At 33.7% G+C, this 20,525-nt stretch overlaps 1 protein-coding gene across 11 annotated transcripts in view; it reads left to right on the top strand.

Moving 5' to 3' along the window:
• ROBO2 (roundabout guidance receptor 2) overlaps positions 1-20,525 on the top strand; it is a 1,654,780-nt gene that overhangs the window by 1,510,249 nt on the left and 124,006 nt on the right. For all 11 annotated transcript variants that reach the window (XM_067739210.1, XM_067739219.1, XM_067739215.1 and 8 more), the window contains one exon: positions 12,543-12,670. In XM_067739210.1, coding sequence (XP_067595311.1) covers positions 12,543-12,670 — 128 coding nt within the window. The remainder of the gene's footprint in view (positions 1-12,542; positions 12,671-20,525) is intronic.

Here is a 20,525-nt window from a genome sequence, read left to right as displayed (position 1 = left end):
CTGTAAGCCGCGCAGTGTGGCCAAAATATAAAATTTTATAAAAATTAAAAACCAAAGATCTATGTAATAACCTTGTGACAAAATCTCAGTGCAGAAATTTTGCTAGTTATTCTTATGAGCATAACTGTCACAATTGCAAAGGTTATTATAATATCTTTCAACTCATTTCCTCGACTATATAGGCATTTGGCACTTTTATAAAGAATATCTGGTTGAATATTCTGTGTCATTGCAATTCATACAGCATATGGCACTTGTTATAAAAAAATGTTCAATGAAAACTTAAATATTCCATTCATTGACTCACATTTTCTAATAGTTTTGTCCAAATATTTACAGCACATAGAGCAGAAACAAAAAAATCAATCAAGACTTTTACCTTTATTTGAGATTTCATAAAGAGACTGAAAGAAAATATTTTGAACATAATTTATAGTAAGATATCAATTATCTCAAAGGAATAATGAAAATTTTCAATGTAGACTAATAAAATATTATTTATATTTCATGAATTATTTCAAAAGTAACCACAGACATCAATCAAACATTTCTATGTGTTGATATCCCAGCATATTAAAAAAAAATGAGTTTGCTCTCAAGAATTTGAGAAGGAAAGTAAGACTTTTAGAAGAAAGTATGAGATATAAAAACATTAATTATTAAATAAGGAAAATTATATACAGACTATGATGTACAAGAGTCTTTAGGGTTTCAGAAAATAAAAGCTTCTCTATTCCCATGTGACACTAGAAACGGGTCTGAAAGGAAGAATAGAATTTCTATAAGTGGAAAGAAGACTATTCTAAGAGATGGAAGCAGGATGAAAAAGCTCTGGTGGTGGAAAGTGTAGGCCAACAATTTGTGGTTCAGTTTCCCTGGAGCGTAGTGGAGTGGCACTTAAGGCCAGCAAGGTTAGTTGAGGCTTTATTATGAAAGCCTCTAATCCCAAGTGAAGTGTTTATACTGAACACACTGTGAAATGGGAAATTCACTAAACACATTGAATAGAAATATATTCTTGTTTCTACGTTTAGAAAATTGATTCTTACATTTATATGTAGTGTAGCTTGGAGCAGAGAAAGTTTGGAGGTAGGCGTACCTGGTAGGAAGTTGTTTAAAAACTAGTTAGTGGATTACATTGGAGTGTTTCCTGTGAATACCCCAACACGGGTATTAATGCAAGTGGCAATACAAAGAAAAATGTGTTGTTTTTTTTTAATTAGTAATTGATTCTATGTCAGGGTTCATGGGAAAAGAGGGATTAAAAGTAATACTGAAGTTTATTCTGAGGTTGGGTGCCTGGATGAATGATGTTGTCCTTAATAAATAGAGAAGTCAAAAGATTTGTTTAACCTAAATCATTTTTAATCATATAATAATACCATATGTAACTGAATTCAAGTTAGAATTATTTGTGAGATACAAGAGTATTTTTTTCTCTGAGTTAAGCGGAAAATAGATTGCCAAATCAACTATGATATGCCATCTCTGATAGATGATTTCTAATTTCAGAGATTTAAAATATGAAAAATGTGTATCTTAAAATTGATTAACTATGGGAGTAAAAGCTAATGTTTACAGATGTTTTACATGCAAGTAGCTCATTTAATCAATCATCTCAATTGCCTCATGAAGTAAGTATTTTTATACTATCTTTATTTTACAGTTGAAGGATCTGAGAAGCAAATTTCACTGGCAGACAGAGGTTTAAATTGAAGCACTTCAGCCCTAAAGTATACTCTCTTAACTACTACACTAAAATAATTTGTTTCAAAGAAAATTATATTAAGATAATAACAAAAACTATAATTTTTTGAGGGCCCACTGGCTTCACGTTAGGCTGTTTCACATTTTATAATTAATCTTTCCAACAGCCTTGAAGTATGAATCCCCTCTTTTAACAAAGGAAGAAACTGAGGCTTAGAGCAAATGAACTACGCGCTCAAGATCACAGGACCTGTGGGTGGCAGAGCTGGAGTCCACACCCAGGTCTCTCTGACATCATTATTGTAATTGTTTCTTTTTCTCCCAGACTCCCCAACTCCCTTTGCCGTATTTATCTTGATCTCAAATATCCAGTCCTACGTCTAACATGTGGGGCTCACCCAATACACATTCAGTACGGTATAGTAGCTCTCAATTAGGGCCAATTATGCTTCTCGCTTTCCTAGAGGGACATTTGGCAATGTCTGAAGGCATTTTTGATTGCTACATTTGGGGGATTAGGTGCTACTGTCATCTAGTATGGAGAGGCTAAGAATGCCACTGTCACTATGCACAGGACAACTCCCACGGCAAAGAATAATCTGCCCAAAATGTCAATAGTGCTGAGGTTGAGAAACCCGATTTAGTGGAAACAGTGAATCTGGGCCTTGCTCACCCGAATGCTATTTTATTTGATTTTTATTTTTAATGTTAGGACAAAAATAATAGAATATAGTTCAAAGAAATAGATTTCAAAGATAATAGTCTTTTCTTATTCCCTTAACTATGAAGGTTATACCAGTGAGATGGACAAATAATACCATGAATGGACTTGACATAAACATGTCATCATTTAACACAAGAAGAAGACCCTTTGGTTCACTAATGACTTGAAGTGAATGTATATTTTTGCATATTTTCTAGAATATATGAGGCAGGGAATTTTTCTTTTCATTTCTTGTTCATGAAATTGTTGCTGAATTGATCAAACTAGTTGAGTAGCTTAATTAGAGAAGTGTCTGAGCCTTCATTTTCAAATAGACCTACCAACCCACAAGTTCTGTGACACATTTAATAAGTGCTCCTATGTCATGTTGAATTTCTAAATTACTCCATAAGCATATTTCACAAGGAAGTTTCTATGGGCAGAAGGCAAGAAAAGAAAGCTTTTTGAACCTTCCATAGAACCGCCTAGAATGAACATCTCTCTGAGGACACAGAAGCCTACCCTGCCCCTAGGGCTCACTTTGAACACCTATGAAGGAGAATTCCTGGAGTTTGTCCATCAAATACTGCAAAGCCACTAAGTACGTGGCAAATTTAAAAATCCATTTTATCCCAAACTTGCAGTCCCTTATTGCACAGATTTCATTCCCAACTCAGAAGAGTGCAAGAAGAATGGGAGCTGCTAATCAAAAAGTCTGGTCTGAGCTGTGAGTTCTGTGGACTCTTGTGAATTTAATCTCTAAAGTCCTTTTCTAAAAGAACTTAAAGTTAAGATTAATTTCTAACCAAACACAAAACTGTGAGATATATCCACTTTTCCAAATCTGATATTGCAATTTCTAGTCCTATTGTAAAACCAAATTGTCTTAAATGCACTTATGCCAATAAAATAACTATTTCTAAATTGGAGGATAATTTAACCTGCTTCAGCACTTAATTTGTTCCAACATTATCTCCTTAATTGTGATATATTTGCACTTTTTACCCTAAATTTTTCTGTTCTAATTAGTTAAAATAATAAGTGCAATATTTTAAAAAGTATTTAAAAGTAATACATTTAAGGAGTTGCAGATATTATTTGAATAATCTGCTAAAAGTTAGTGAAAACATTATCACAAAATGGTTGCATATTAAGGACAGTTGTGAAAATAATTAAGCATTCCTTTCTGTTATTATGAGCCAAAGGAAAATCCCAATATCTCTAGGATGGTTTGAACTTGATTTAATATGAGTGTGGAAGGAAGAGTACATGATTTTATAAGATATATATATATATATATATATATATATATATATATACACATACACACACAATTATGTCAATGCATAATTGAGGTTTTCCTAGGCAAATGCAACAGAAAGGCACTGGGACAAGAAAAGTGAGGATACTGGCAAGTATCTTATGGGCCATGGAATCTAAGCAGGGTAGACAAATAAGTGTTGATGCAAAGGAGTGATAGAAATGGAGGAAGAGGTTCAGTTTGTAAACTGATTAAAAGAGTAGGAACCATGCAAGTTTATGGCAGGATCAGATATTTGAACTTCAGATTTCAAAGATATTTGAACTTCAGATTTCAAAGATGGATCCATTCCAATTGAAGAAAAGTTCCAGGATCTTGCTATGAGACAATGGCAAAGGGAGATGGAGACAATATCTCTGAAGGAGGAGATGTTAGAGTAGTGAGAGGCAGCTACAGAAAATCTCACATAACATCTATTGGGCATTTACCATATGCTAGGTTCAGGTCTCAACACTCTAAATGTATTAACTCATTTAATCCTTACAACATCCCTGTGAAGTAGGTCCTTATTAAATGCCATCTTGGTCAAATGGAAAGAAATTCTAAAGGTTCCATTTGAAAACTGGATAACATAATTACTGTTCAATGGGATAGGACTTTTTGGTTTTGCTTTTAAAATTTTGCTTGGTTTGTTTTGAGGCTATGTAATTCCTTCCAAAAATATTTATTGAGTAACTGCTCCATGTCAGGCTCTGGGTATTATTTGGAATATCTGGGAAGGTGTTCTCACTTTCACTCTTTCTCCACCCTTACACAAACCCACAGGGAAGAGCCAGATTTCTATCAATGCATGGAGGTGAAGGTGAAAATCTGAGAGAGATAGAGGATCAAGAAGTTTTACAAATCAGCGAACAGGTAGTTCAGATGGCACAGTGAAAAATTTTGTGAAGAGGACCACAAAAAAATTGTCTGAGGTTATATCAGAGGAGATAAAACTCACTGCAGAGGTGGTGAAAATGAGAGAATAAGATAACAGGAGAAGACGGAAACTTGGATGGTGACCAAGGGTACCAGGCTATGAACTTCACAGTTGTCCACAGATTTGCCAAGGGAGTTAACTCTTGGAGTCTCCGCTGTCTGTCATAGGTGTAGAAGATGGGAGAGACAGGGGGTACTCAAAAGGCAGCCATAGCCTCAGTGATTAAAACTTGGAGGTACTTTTAGTTGGGATGAGCAGGGTGCTTTGGCCTTTCTGGAAGGACTCGGCTGTAGTTTGGTTTAATTGCCCAGTCTCCAGAGAGGGACTCTGTTTTCACGATGGTCAATGTCTGGGATTCCCTGGCAGTCATTCTGAGGCCTTGTCTTTTGGGCCTATTATCCTGTGATTTGAAATATGCCCTGTGTTAAGTTAACTATTTTTATATTCTTGTGGGTATTTTAGTTATCTTTTTTGTTTGCTTGCTTTCTCTTAGCTTTTTAGTTGGAAAACTCCTTGCTCTCTCAGCTGTGCTAAAGAGAGACTAGAAGAGGGGTTTTCCATTGATGGGTCAAGCTTACAAGGGTAGAGCCACCTTTGATTGGGATGAAGATAACGAGGATAGCATTTACGGGAAGCCAAAAAAGGATAAAATATTGTTTGGTTAATTAAGACAGAGTCAAGAATGCCATCATACTGCAAGTTTCATTTTGGCTTTCCGTATAAGCTTCCAGAATAGAACAGCAAGTTCTCTTTGGGGACCACTTTTCTCTTACTATTTCCCTATAAGTCTAATCTCCCAAGATTTTTGTTCCCAATGAATGTTATGTTAATTTTAATTTTTAAATGATATCTGTTCTTCATACTGCTCTTAAGTGCCCTGCAGGTTTTAGTTGATCGGTGTGTCTCTAATTATCAGTGAATGATTCCATGAGATTAATAAGTGATTTTTTTAATCTTAAAAATTCTTCTGTTGAAAACAAGCAATACTTTGTAACATTTTCATGTAAAAGCTCCATAGTTAAATTTTCACTGAATTTGGAACTACGGAATGCCTATTATTGCAGACATTCCTTCATTTTCTGACAGCATCTAAAAGGTGTAAGGTGATCTTCAGCTATTTTGATTGAGTGCAAGTATTTTGAAAACTGAAAACAAACTTTTCAAGTCTCCCTAAAAGGAAAGAAACATTTACGTGTGTAGATATTAAATATTTCCTGGTCCGATTCATAGTTTTTACGATTGGCCAACTTAATGATTAATAAAGCAGATACATAATAAAATTTTAGGTGCTAATTCAAAACACTCGTTCTAGAATTGGAGCCAGACATCCTATAATAAGAAGTAGTAGGTAATTTCAAAACTAAAAATGCTGAGAAGATAAATTTCCTTCCACAAAAAACAAAGGTGCTTTTGAGATGAGAACGGTCTTTCAGGAAGTTTTATTAGTGTAGAGACCTCACGCAAGTCAAACAAGGCAATGAGATACAGGGACTTAAACTGAACATGGTAAAATTCCAGTTTGTAATAGAAAATGTAGAGTATTTCCTTTCGTCTTTTCTCCTCTCAAATTATATAATTTGGGAGATTTGGAGGGGGTGGTCCCTAAGTTATCTTAGTTATATTCATAAAAGCCAGAAAATCATGAGAAGTTCCTACCCTAGAAGCTTAAGGTACATTGGGGATTGCAAAGTATGAGAAATGTATAAAATGTGGTTATGTTATAAAACTTGGCCAGTTTTCAAAAATCTTGTTTGGTATTTTCAAAGTAAATTTAGATTTATAGGAACTCTTCCCCCTAGCTGTGAGAGGTTTCTTTAGCAGGAAGAAATAAAATAGATTATCTCACTTAAATTTGGAAGTGATTTTAGCATATAGTATTCTGTTTCTTAAAATATCAGTAATATTTTCTCTTTTGACACACTTTTAAGATTATTTAAGATCACATACAAACAGAACCTTGCATACAAACTGTTGTTTTAAGTATTAAAAGAAATGTATTTTGTTTTGTTTATTATTTAGCTGAACAGATGGTAACGGTTTGACACAATTTAGTTCCCTTTTTCTCTCTCTCTTTTTTTTCTTTTTTCCTTTGGGAAAAAAACAACACAAAAACCAGAGCTTCTTTTCCCACTTTGTCACAGCTGGTTACCAATCAATCTCAATTCACGGTACAGTGATGATAGCACATGTTGTCCGGGGGCCAAATCTGATTGGGTTGCATTTTTCAGCAGTGTTTCATATCAGAAAAAAAAAAAAAAGGTATCTTTATAGTGGGGACTGTCAGCACATGATTGTACAACTGTCATTAATCAAACCTGGCAACAATGACTGCATTTATACAAGTCTGAGACTGGCAGATTTCACAATCAAAATCACCCAATTTCTGTTAGGATTTCTTCACCAGTAATGTTTTTTCATCTGTTTCTTTTTCTTTTTTATTTTTAATTAAAGTCAGACAATACTTCCTACATGTTGATCACATATAATATCATACCATGTTGGAAAACTAGTTGTTTTATACCAAAGTGTGCTCTAGTTACTAAAAATTTATTCTCCACTATGTAAAGAAGGCTAAGAGCAAATCAGGGAAAATTTTAGGTACATTAGATTGTTTAATAAAACAATAATTTTAAAGTATATATATATATATATTAGGAAATGCATTTATGACCCTCTTAGGATTACAGTTGGTTTTAGAGTAATACTGAGAAAAATACTGATAAAAGTTAGTTTCTGGAGTTTTTGAGACTCTGAACATAGAGTCTGATGCAGAAATACACACCTGCTCAAAGGACGTGCACACAGAGCAATAAACACACATATCAAATGGAAAAGGTGTGTTGTTCTGTGTTAGAAAAATAAATGGACACCAATGCACAGGACATCGACTTCAGTCTCTCTATACCTCGAGACAACAATATCAGAATCTTCTTCTATAAAATGGTGTTTGGAAATAGGCATTTTCTCTAATTTATTGTTGTGAAATTTATATGAATCTCAGTTGTAAACTGTAAAGATCTCTTTAAATATAAGAAACTATTATTTATAATTATTTATATTGCTCAGTCAATATTTGCTTTCTAGGGAAAAATGAATGTTTCCCCAATTATCCAATCTAGTAGTGTAAAGCATCAATGAGATGACTATTAAGCATGTACGAATTTATCCAGAAAGGAATTCAAGAAATAAGGCCACAATTATTGGACCTGTGAAAATATTTGACATCTAATTTCTTGTGAAATATGTACTTTTAGGAAGCAAGTTATTGTCTCAGAGACATCATGATCTGTAGAGAAAGCAGAGACTGGTAGTAGATACTCATGACAATTTTTCTCCTGACTATAATTGTCTCAATGTGTGTGGCCTTGGGAAAGGAAATTTGTCATATTTTGCCTCAGCTTGCCTAAATGTGAAACTAGCAATGAGCCAAATATCTAATTCTTTCTGGGTTTTGAAGTTATTTAGACGTAATTTCTTTAAAACCAACCCTCAAATATCTTAAGTTTTTGCAGGTAAGAGCTAATTTGATCATAATTATAGGTTTATCATTTCTCTGATCTGAGTTGTATCTTATTGTGAAAATTGACAAAGGTACCATGACATGCTTCAGTCTCTTGGGTTGTGGGTACTGTCAGGGTTCAGGCTAGAGACTGGCACAGTGGTTCAGTTATGTTGGAAGGGACCGCAGTGTCTCCAGTTGTACAGTTCTATTAGACCCATGTAGGCAGTGTGATGAAGGAGAAAAAGTGTGCACTTTGGAGGAAAACAGACCTTGATTTGAAAATCCAGATTTCTATGTGAAAGCGTCAAAATTTTAAATATCAGTTATTCCAATAATTTTAAAACATTAGTGAGCCAAAACACAACACGCACATGGATACACACACATCACTTGCTCTCATGCAGACTTCAGTCCACAAATGAGCAAACTGCAATTATGATTTTATAGTATCCGGTGTAAATTTCTGTAGTCAGACCACAAGGCCTGAATTCTAATAACAACTCTGCCACTAAAAGCTTAATTGGCATGTTGACCATTTATTCATTGAACCCATTAAGGAAAATTTTGTGGGAGTAGTTGCCATTTTGGTAGTATATCCCCTGTTTAATTTCTCTTTATAGATTCATACATCAAGATTTTTAAAAATTGAAACTTTATGCTTTCTTTTGATAGAAAGTTGTAACCTCTGTAATATAATTGATGAAGAATGTGCCAGGAGAGCTAGTTTTTAATATGGTCTAAACTTTTGCTACCAATGAATTCCCAGACTCTGAATAGCAAAGTATTATTTTTCTAATCTTAAAATTAGAATATTAGACTAGACTCAATATTTTTTCCCTATGTCTCAGAATTTATAATCTGTTGGTTTCGTGGAATAACCAATTTCCATGTATTTTCTTATAATTGCATAATTAAATAGCCTTTTCCCCCCTCTTATCCTAAAGGTATTTTATTTAGGCTTCAAGTATTCTCCTTTAATATTATATTTGGGGATTTTCTGAGTATTTCCATGTTCACTGATTCATATTCTTCATAGTTTTCTAGACTTAAATTATATTTTTTGAAGTTATTGTTTTCACACGTGAAGAGTTCAAGTTCATGTATGTCACCTTTTCAATTTTTATGTCTCTAATTCCTTTCTTGATAAATAGGGGGTAAAATTGAACATAATATTCCACTATGCCATATTTTATAAAAGTGTAAAAATAAACTATATAGTTTCAGGTTGAAGCTTATATGCCTAAAATTTCTAATTTTTAAAATAGGAGACATAATAACTTTACTCCTTACCTACCAGAATTGTTATGAGAATACATTAAAAAGTATATTTAAGAACACTATGCAAATGCATTTTTTGTCATTATTTTATTTTAATAACACATGTGATTAGAAACCACCCTAGCTGCCAGAATAATGAGTTGATATTCTCAAAAGCATTGAACAAAGCACAAAGCTTTACTTTGTTCTCCTGTTGTCTTCACATTGTTTTAGATATTCTTCTAGAATTATTTCATTTACTTTTGTGCAGAGAGAGAGGGTTTTTTTCGTGTTACTAACTTACAGAGGGAAATTTCCAGTGATAATATGTAAATCAAAAGTCTAGATTGCTAGTCAGGATTCGCTAACTTCTTTATTTTAGCTCTATCTCCATAGTAGCATTTATGTATTAAATATTGTGAGTCTTAACATTTACAGTATTTTGTTCGATTTAACCTACATTTCAGAACTAACTGCTGATATATAAAGCTAATAACACTACTTTGTTTCTTGATATAATAGAGTTCTATATTTCATATTAGTTTACCTTTCAGTTCTGCATACGATTGTTTTACTAATAACGATGCTATGAAAGAACTATAGAAGAATTTTAAGAATTTGTTGGCTGGTTCACCGCTCATTCCGTAAGCATTCATTGAGCACATCCAAGATCTCAGGTGCTGTTTGGTAGGGTTCAGAGTATATAGTTTGGAACAAGAGAGAATCAATGATTGTTCTCATGGAGCATACATGCTCTTGGAAACTAGGAAGACAATAAACAAGCAAACAAAAATTTGATAGAGGTGTGTGCTGTGAAAAAGATAAAAAGTACTAAAACCAACAAAAAATATAAAAACAATAAAAACAAGTAAAAGTAATTTTAAAATGTAACTGGTGGGGCTTCCTTCCCTGGTGGCGCAGTGGTTGAGAGTCCGCCTGCCAATGCAGGGGACACGGGTTCGTGCCCCGGTCGGGGAAGATCCCACATGCTGCGGAGCGGCTGGGCACGTGAGCCATGGCCGCTGAGCCTGCGCGTTCGGAGCCTGTGCTCCGCGACGGGAGAGGCCACAACAGTGAGAGGCCCGCGCACCGCAAAAAAAATAATAATAATAAATGTAACTGGTGGGTAAAGGGCTACTTTACATTGTTTGGGCAAGAAGATATCTTTGAGGGGATATTTGGGTTATCTTGAAAGTCAAGAATGATCAGCAACAGGGATTCCCTGGTGGCGCAGTGGTTGAGAGTCCGCCTGCTGATGCAGGGGACACGGGTTTGTGCCCCGGTCCGGGAAGATCCCACATGCCGCAGAGCGGCTGCGCCCATGAGCCATGGCTGCTGAGCCTGCGCGTCCAGAGCCTGTAGCTCCACAACGGGAGAGGCCACAACAGTGAGAGGCCCGCGTACCGCAAAAAAAAAAAACAACCCAAGAATGATCAGAAACAGCAATGAAAACTGTAGGGGAAGGACATCCCCTGAAGTTACAAGAGAAGTACAAAGACAGTGGTAATTAGGTTGTTATGTTGAGCAAGGGAAAAAGGTTCATGTTGTTAGGAGAGAGTGAATAGGAAGTTGGAGAGATTATTTAAAAATCTCAAAGACCAGAGTCTGTGCTCTTAACCACTTGGTTATGCTACTGGATGTTAAAAGCTCTGTGTTGGGGTTTTGGATATAGCAGTGAGTGAAACAGACAGGATCTCTGCCTTTATCAAAATAGACAAATCAAAATGTGAGTAAGTGCAGATTGATTGGTGTAGCAAGAAGTTTTTTTGTTTGCTTTGGGGGGTCAGTTTTGATTTTTTGTTTGTTTGTTTTGTTTTGTTTTGTTCTGAGGAGAGAAGAATCATAGTTTTCTAGTGTGGTAATGGATGGCTTCAAACAAGAGTAGTGGAAGATAAGGCTTCCCTCATGACTTAGGACATTGTAAATCAGCAGAAGTTTAACCCGAAACATGCAGACAGAAAAGTAACCACCGTAACTGGAGGATGGAGGAGCAAGGATAGTTGAGTTTAGTTGGCATGTTTGGTTCATAGACACTTGATTTCTGTCTTGCAGAGTTCTGTGAAACAGAACTTTTATTAGGTCCATGTCTCAGTTCGTAATAATGTTAAGCTGTGTTATTCTTTTATAACTAGCTAGAAGTAGAAGAAATCTGATTATAATAATCTTCAGTGCAAGCCTAAAAGCAATAGGAAGTCCCAGCTAGTTGTAAGCAGACAGAACCAATTAAAGTAATATTTTGGAAATATAGCTTTAAATGTGTGGTATGTATGAGGAAGACAGTCAGTGTGATCAACCAGAAGCTATTGCAAAAATGTGTGTGTGAAATAACAAAAACCATCAGTGAAAATCAAGAAGAAAAATCAGATATGAAAACAATGTAAAGATAACTTCTTCATCAATTTGTATAATTTCTTAGAATCTAATAAGAGCATATTCTTATGCAAGCTCTTAAAAAATTCATGTTAAAATTTGAGAATTTTTTTCTGAACTAGTATGTTAGTGTACTTGTTACAAAATAGAAGTGTGACAATAAATGTTTGTGAAAGAGCCGACGACGTGCATTTCCAGAAATCACTCCAAGGCATGTGGATGTTTTAAAAGTTAATATTGCTAATCTAAAAAAAGGATTACCCCTTTTTAATTCTTTTAGCCAGTGTCTGTTTTGTCAATTTGCCAACAAATAAGAGAATTTTCTCCTTTAATATATTTCAGCTCTATTATCTTCAAGGTACCTAAAAAATAAATCATATATTTGAATGCAGTGTAACTTACAAAATATAACTCACCAAGAAACTGAACTATACAGTGTTTTCTGACTATCTAAGAGCTACCAAAAAAAAGTCAAAGTGTTAATAATACCTTTGAAAGTTTTGATGCAGCCAGAGTTGTATACGTATCTAAATTATCGGTAATTGATAATCAAGCAGCTAGAGATAAGATACAAAATTAATGATCTTATTAGCAGTAGCTTTAATCTAAGCAATTGCACTTTATGGCTGAACGTTGTGTGTGTGTGTGTGTGTGTGTGTGTGTTATTTTAGGTAAAATACAGTATAAAAGAGAAAAATGAATAGTTAGTGTTATCTAAATGTAATCAATGTTATTTAATAAAACCGATTCATATTCTACACAGGTATGACATCAGAGATGATTACACACTGAGAATTAAAAAGGCCATGAGTACAGATGAAGGCACATATATGTGTATTGCTGAGAATCGGGTTGGAAAGGTGGAAGCTTCTGCTACCCTCACAGTCCGAGGTAAGAGACTTAAGGTGTGAAATACAATTGAACCAGAAGACTAATATTTGGTCAAATTGGTAAGTGAACTCACAATCAAAATAATAGCTTATGCTGTTTTATTATCACATTAAAATGCCTAGATTTTGTGTCCTCTCTATATTTTAGTTGAAATAAAATTACTTTCAAATTTGGGTTTGAAGGGATGATCATTTGAAATGATTAATTTTTATTTAATAAATAATAGCTAATGTAGTTTAAAAGTAAATCTTAAAATAGGAAAGATTTACACTAATCTTTTATGTTTCCATTGTTTTGAACTATTTACTGCTTTTAAATGTCACTAATTTCAAAGATACTTGGTTTTCTGTTTACTAGATTGTCACTTTATACTAGTAGACTTTTTTTGAAATTCTTTTTTATTTCAGCATTCAAAAAGCAATCTGAAAAAGCTAACACTGCTTCCAAAGGTGAAAAATGGACACAAAGGAGCTCCCATGTTGAGAAAATCTGATTTAGAAAGTGATTTGTGAAGTTCATTCACCTTAAAAAATTGAAATAGTCAGTGCCGCTCCTGTAATAACTTTCACTTTCTGGATATCATGCACTTTCTCAGTCATGGAATAATTTTCGTTTATAGACTCCCTGCAATTACTTATAAGTGAAAGAAAGCATTACTTAACCCTACAGTGAGCTAGAATGAATTAACTGCCTTCCTGGTGGCGCATGTTGATCCACATGAGTAAATTATGTAGCCCAAGGTACCAAGTAGTACCAAGTACACAGCCACACTTACTCTCGCCAAATAGATATTACCCATGGCATTGTTTGCACTCACAGAACTTCAGAGATAGGCAAGTACATCCATTGCCCTATCTTTCAGCCTTTCTTCCAGTACCTTAACTAATGCCTCCTCCTCCCATCCCTCATGATAAGGAAGTTGGCTGCATGTTTATATCCATGTCTCACTTGCATCTCACCCTGTTTAGTCAGACCTCTTAGCCTTGTGCAGCTTTGCTCACAGAAGTTTTCATAAGATGAGGAGACAGGCTTGGAGGAATTTGGATTGGCAAGAAGTGTGTCAGGGATTCTCAGACTGGTCCTCTAGCTGGTAAGAAAAATGATTTTTGCCAGATGTATGATTTGGGCATCATATCACTAAAATAAAACCTTCCTCCAGGTAAATATTAGGAGACATTTACTCTGGATACCTAGAAAAAAAACTGGTGAGTTCCAGACTTCTCAATCACTTCATTCCTATTCCGCTTAATCCATTTTTCCCCCATCCAGATATTCTAGTGTGGACTTAGATATAAAATAAACTTAGACAAAATGAGCAAACTAGTTGCTTAAAAAGTTTTTCATTCCTCATTAGTTAACAGATCGCAAAAGCTATGATGATACACCAATTGAATATATATACTGATAATATATGATCAAAATCTGATTTGTAAGTCACTTTAGCATAGTTAACCTACCTTTTCCGGTAGGTGGTTATATATTTATGTATATTTGTTTGCTTTTATCTAGTCAGTCCTTTGCAAAAGCAATTCACTTGACCATAATTCGCCCAAAGTTTGTTTGTTTGTTTTTTCTAAAGTAAGTGGAAAAAGAAAATAAACAACTAACCAAGAAATGTTCCTGTCACAAAAATATTTGCTGACTAAACAAATGGTGAGAAAATGTGAGGAGTTGTTTGTTTGTAGAAGCAGCAGGGTTCCTTTTATACTTGAATGCTTGGATGAATGAGATTTGAAGTGGTCTGTTTGCTTTAAGATCTTTCCCAGCTAATTGTTTTCATAATTTGTTGAAAGTTTCAGGTTTACCATTTCATTTAACAAAGCATGCTACTCCTGGATGGATGTTTGAAGCTAATTTACAAAACTAATAGAAAGAGTTGTTTGTTTTCAATAGGATTCTTTTTTTTAAATCAGCAAACCTTAATGGTCTCTCCCCTAATCTGTGTCCCGTAAATGGATTAGAGTGTTTAATCTATGTAGTATGCATTTCATCTAAGACTGAAACCTCAAAAACAGGGTTAAAGAATTAAAATCTCCATAATATAATAGAATGTGGAGTAAAAATTGTTTAAAAATACTTTTTTACCATTAGGAAAAACGGTTGGGATTTCTCATACTAAGAGGTTAACGGAAAAAAAAATATTATCTACGGCTTATTTTTTTACACTCATTTTTCTATGCACATAAATGAAATGTTCAGCCCTTCTCTGGATTGTTTTATTAGAACAGGGTCAACTGACCCAAGAGGCCACATCCACTTTCATCCATTTAATGCAGGGACACAGTTTAGTTTAATTTGCTGATTTTGAAAACATCCACCTGCTGGGTTTTTTTTCAGGATGAAATGTTGCTATGTTACAACAAGTTTTATTGTGATGTTTCTGCTAAAATTTTATCATGATATTCACTTTAGCCAGTTTGAGAAAAGAAAACGAAGTTTTATAATCACAGTCTGAAACAGACTTACTCAGTTGTTTTCCACTTCAGAAATATGGTGAAAATAGACTATAAAATTAAACTTAACAGCAAGTAGCTCCCTTTGCTGACTTGACAAACATAAAATTAGAAAGAAATATTGCTAGACAATAATGAGCCTCCTAGCATTTATATTCTAATCAAATATTTCATGATCTAATAGAACTTTTTTAAAGTGGCTCCAAAATGAGTGAACACAAACTGCATATTTATAAACATATTTTTTCCCCATTTTTCAGTTGCTTAGATTGGCTTTGCATAAATCAAAGTTTCGTTGGGAAAACTATCTTGGTTCTAGAGCAATAAAGCTTTAATTTTTTTGGAATTTTCCTAGACTAAGAAATATATTTTATTTCTTTAGAACATGATTTATCACCATGTTTTTTTCTTTTTCTCTCTTTACAATCATAGACTCAAAATGCCTTTTTGTTTCTAAAGGAAACATTATGTTTCAGATTCAGCTGGAGGTGGCACCTGAAAATGCAAATTCAAAAGTGAAACACAAAGTACTTTTACTACTAGACATTGGCAAAATCAAGAGAAATCTCATCAGTCAGAATAAGGCACAACTTCATTACGTTAGTCTGTTGTTTTGTTCTTAGTTGTTATTTTTGTGCCCCCCCAGAAAAAGAAAGAAATTATTGTGCATAGTTCAACTTACTTTCTCCCTCTTGCTATAGTAAACCCACTATAGACTGTAGGACACACTAGAGTTTCACTAAGCCAGAATTTTCATTCAGCTGCTATGATTGCTTTAGTCTTCTTTGAGTTGTATTACCCCCCCCTTAATTGTGAATAATATTCTAAGACCATGAATCTCATAGAGAATAAACTCCAATATAGTTTCAAAGATTGCACAGAACTAGAATTGTGATGTATTTGTTGAGTGAATGAAGGTCTATAAATATGGTTTCAATGGCTATATCTATCTCACCATGCCAACAAGTCATCAAGACAAAACTACTCATAAGTTCAAGAGTTACACTGGGTTCACACTGGAGCTTTACCCACTGGGGTATGGATGAAACACTTGTTTGCTGAATAAATTTGTATTTTGAAATGTAAGATTTAATAAAAGTTCAAACGCTACTAAATCTATTTCTTCTTCATTTGAAAATGGGACCATATGTTTTATATTTGTCCATTGCTTTTATATAAAGTGGTTTACTATCTAAATTGATTTGGCATTATTCTTTTTAAAGAAAGTATTATTAAGCCCATGTGTGTCTCTTACAGTTTCTGTGCATTAAAAAAGGGGGCAGTCTATGACAACTGATTTTAGTGATTGAAGGTTATAGAATAATAAAAAATAACAATAATTTGTTGAAGCAGCAGTTTGAAAGCCATTCTCAGTATGGACAAGAATCTATTTGTCAGTCATTGTTTCCTGCCTTCTGCCAAAAAAAGAAAAGAGCTTAACAGTAGTTAGAGAGCTACTCAGTTGAAATCTCTAAGGATGTTCCAACCTATCTGTTATATTTTCATCTACCCTGTCCACGGATGAAAAGTGATGTGATCTTAACTTATTACTGGCTGAAACGCAGCGTCAGGGGCTTTTCTGTAGTCCTTGTAATGGTTCTGACTAACCATGCTTAAAATCCAATTGCTATTTAAATCAGACAGCAAGGCCTTCTTTTATTGACATGACATTTGCTAGCCTGTGACTTGAATAGTTATATTCATCAGGTTCTTAACTTTGGGGTAACACAAGGCTGTTTAACTCTAAAAAGATCTTTGAAATAATAACTATAGTAAATGATGATGACAATAAGACCTTATGTAAAGTATCTCTCAAATTGCTTAGAGTTAATCTCTGTGTGCAAAGTAATTATTTTCTTAGAGTTCTATTTATAATTACGTTCAGTTTTTATCAAGCTAGGACATCCTGTTCATACTTGAATAATGAGACTAGAAATCACCCTACTGTCCATACTTAAATGTAACATTACACATCATGCATTCTGATAATTTTCTTTTCTTTCTTTTTTTTTAATTTCTTTTTTATGTTCTCACCACACCATTGTAATGTCTACAGCTCGCCCTGTTGGTAAGTAGCCATCCTTCTATCCATTTCGCATGGCTTTGTACAATGCTTCATAGCTCATGCATAGTAGGATATGACTGAATGAAATACATTTGTTCACCCCTGTTAAAATATTACTTGAGGGACGGTCTGCTGTAAAAGTTGCTCCTAACTTTTTCATCACTTTACTAAACCATTTTGTAGTGGCTTTTTGTTACTTAGCAATTAATAGGTAACAATTTTCTTGTAAAAGAATATATGAAGGATGAATATTATAAACTTCTAACTTTTCTTGAGAAAAATACAATACTTCCTTTTTCTTGTGTGTATAAAATATTCAATTATTAGTTATGTTTGATATTCATTAATATAAAAGATTATGAACTAAATTAAGAAGTTCTATTATTTTTATGCACTTTTATTTTAAGCTGCTTAGAGTCTGCTCTCTGTAAGGTTATTTTTTACTGCTGCATACTTATTATCTGCATGCCTACTTAAAATTTAGTAGAATGCTTCAAGTTACTGTAAGTTGATGCTTACACTAAGGGGAAAAGGGAGGGATGAGCCATGTTCTTTGGCATGAAAAGTTTGAATATATCTTTTTCTTCATTTGGCTTTGCAAAACTGAAGTTAACAGCTTGCGCTTGCAGTAATTTAAGTGGTAATTATTTGTAAACAAAAATAAAATATTTTCAAATGTATTGATAAACTTTCTGCATCTCTTTTAAAGTTTTGCTTAACCTACCAAGAAATGTGTTTGAATAAAAGAAATCTTGGTAATTGTGTTATAAGTAAATAAATAGATATATGCATAAATGGATGGGTAGGTGAATGAATAAATTAATTTAGTACATTGCTTCTTTAATATACCAAGAGATACTTTAATAAGTTTTTCAATTTGACACAGCTTTATAAATGGTCCACCTAACTTCAAAAGCTTTCTTATTATACTGGCTTGACATTGTTGACATTTGACGTATAGCCATCCAGACTCATAACATTTTTCCCCCGTTGGTTGAAACATTCACAAACATTATTGTTATGTAATGTACTCTTATATGGCTAGCAAATACAATAAATAGAACTTTGGCTTCCCAATCTGAATTTCTGCTCTGCCATTTCTGAGCAGTACTTCCTTTGTCAGTTATTCAACATCCCTAATGCCCAGTCACTTCCTCTATAAAATGGAGAGAAAAGCTCTGACGTATCAAAACTGCTATAGGAATGAATTGAGTTCAAAATTGATCATATATGTGAAAAAGTTTTGTATGCCAACATTTGTTAACACATTCCTAGTTTCTGAGACATACATTATTTCACATTTCAATATTTTTGAAGTATGCTTATGGCTTATGATTAATTTGAACATAAACTGCAGGCATTTTTTCTTAAAATACAATTATTAAATTGATCATGCGTTTTACAATTGATGCTGCTAGAAAATTAAAGAATATACTATAGTTTAAAATTTTTTTGCATTTGTAAGAATTCATATTAATAATAACTTTACATATCTATGGTATGACATCTAAAATGAAGAAGTAAATGGGAAAGAATAAGATAATAACTTCATAAATTAACAGGAAAAATCACATTTAAATTATAGATCTTTATATATAGAAGCCTTATGCTGATAAACCATGACCACTTGATTTGTATTATTTCACAAGCTCCTGGAATATAGAACAATATGTTAATAATTTCCAATATATTAAAACTCATGAATAAAAAAATATCTTGTTTAGAAAATGTGATATGCACAGAGTATTGAGATATATTTGTCGCCTACAAGGCATTTCAAAAGTTATTTCTGTTTTTTATTCTTTTTTGAAATGATTTCTTAAATTCCCATTGGACTGGAACTAAAGAATAGCTTCTTGACACATTGTACTTTATTCTGGGAAAGTCTGTCATTTCATAAATCTTTCTTAAAATGGCTTATGACAGTGCTCAGAAATATGAAGAACTATACTTTAAACTTGACAACTACTATTAATTTGGGAAACTGAATGTTTGATATGCTCTTATTGGATCACCAAAGAAGAGACTGATAATGTGGAAATTAGCCTGCTTTTTCTTTGCATCAACTTTTTACATCAATTTTAATTCAGGAAGTATAGATATGCCAACTTTTATTGTAAAGTGAGAAGCTACAAATTAAGTAAACTCATGAATTAAATATTCAAATAATAGAAAACTACATTAATATTTGTTACTAGACTAAAAGTTTTTTAACTTTGAAGCTCTTAGCAATAACATAATCAGTATTCTACAAAGTAGAAACCACAGAAGGGGGAGAAAATCCATCTTCCGATTCTAGTATAAATTATGTGAAGAACTATGTACCAACTATGTAAAATTTAGAGAGAGTTCAAGGAGTAGTTCCTGTCTAAAGCTTTTAAAAGAAAATTAGAAATATATGCACATTCTGGAATACTAACAGATTCAGAAACCAATCACTACGTTACCTACCAGATGAAACTTGATTGTCTGTGTGGAAAGCCAATTTAGAAATCATTTTAAACCTCCAAACTGGATGACTCTTATAAGCTGCATTTGAGTCAAAGAATTGGAAACTCTATGCAACTTACAGTTGGAATAAACACCTTCTTGCCTGTACTTTTGAGAGTGTAAGAAAACTCTTGATTTTGAGGATCATCAATGTGGGAAGTCCTACTGAAAGCAAACAATCACATACTTGCCAATGGAGCAAAGTAGTCTCCAGATTTCACTTCCTCATCTGCAATGTCATCAACACCTCAGAAAGAGTCCTGGAATGTAACTTCCCTAGCTGCTTTTTACCACAAAATCTAGACAAATGCCACTTTGATCGTTAAAAATCCACCAACCCTTCTTGCGGTTTTGACTTTTTACTGTTCCAAAGGCATTCTTTATATGAGAGCAAAAGTACATCCTAGGACAGAGTTAAGTCTGAATGCTGAAATATTCATTTGTTTGTTTGGAAAACTCTGTTGATGAGGGAACTGACAGAAGAAAAGGGTCTAAATAGAGATAAATATCTTGCTTCCTATACCCATCTGTCTTATTTTCTATTGGAAGTCTTTCCCAAGCTTAAAAATAAAAAAGAACATCTATTTTGGAGATGGGCAACACATTTTTTCCTAGCAGCAACTCAAAACATAATGAATAATTTGGAAAAGGACTGTCAAACCTACCAGCTGCCTTGCTTGAGAAGCTGAGGCCTGCTCCATTTTGTGTCGTGTATACCATATGCTAGCTGGTGATAGCCTCCAGTATGGAAACTAAAAACTGAGTATATCAGGTGAAACTCATTTAAAATATCAAAAACAAATTGACAATACACAACTTTATGGAAACTTCCAATTATTTCCTAGTT

This window comes from Pseudorca crassidens, chromosome 5 (genome assembly GCF_039906515.1).
Source record: "Pseudorca crassidens isolate mPseCra1 chromosome 5, mPseCra1.hap1, whole genome shotgun sequence".
Classification (NCBI taxonomy): domain Eukaryota; kingdom Metazoa; phylum Chordata; class Mammalia; order Artiodactyla; family Delphinidae; genus Pseudorca; species Pseudorca crassidens.
Note: the sequence above shows the minus strand (reverse complement) of the source record. Positions and strands in the feature narration are given on the sequence as shown.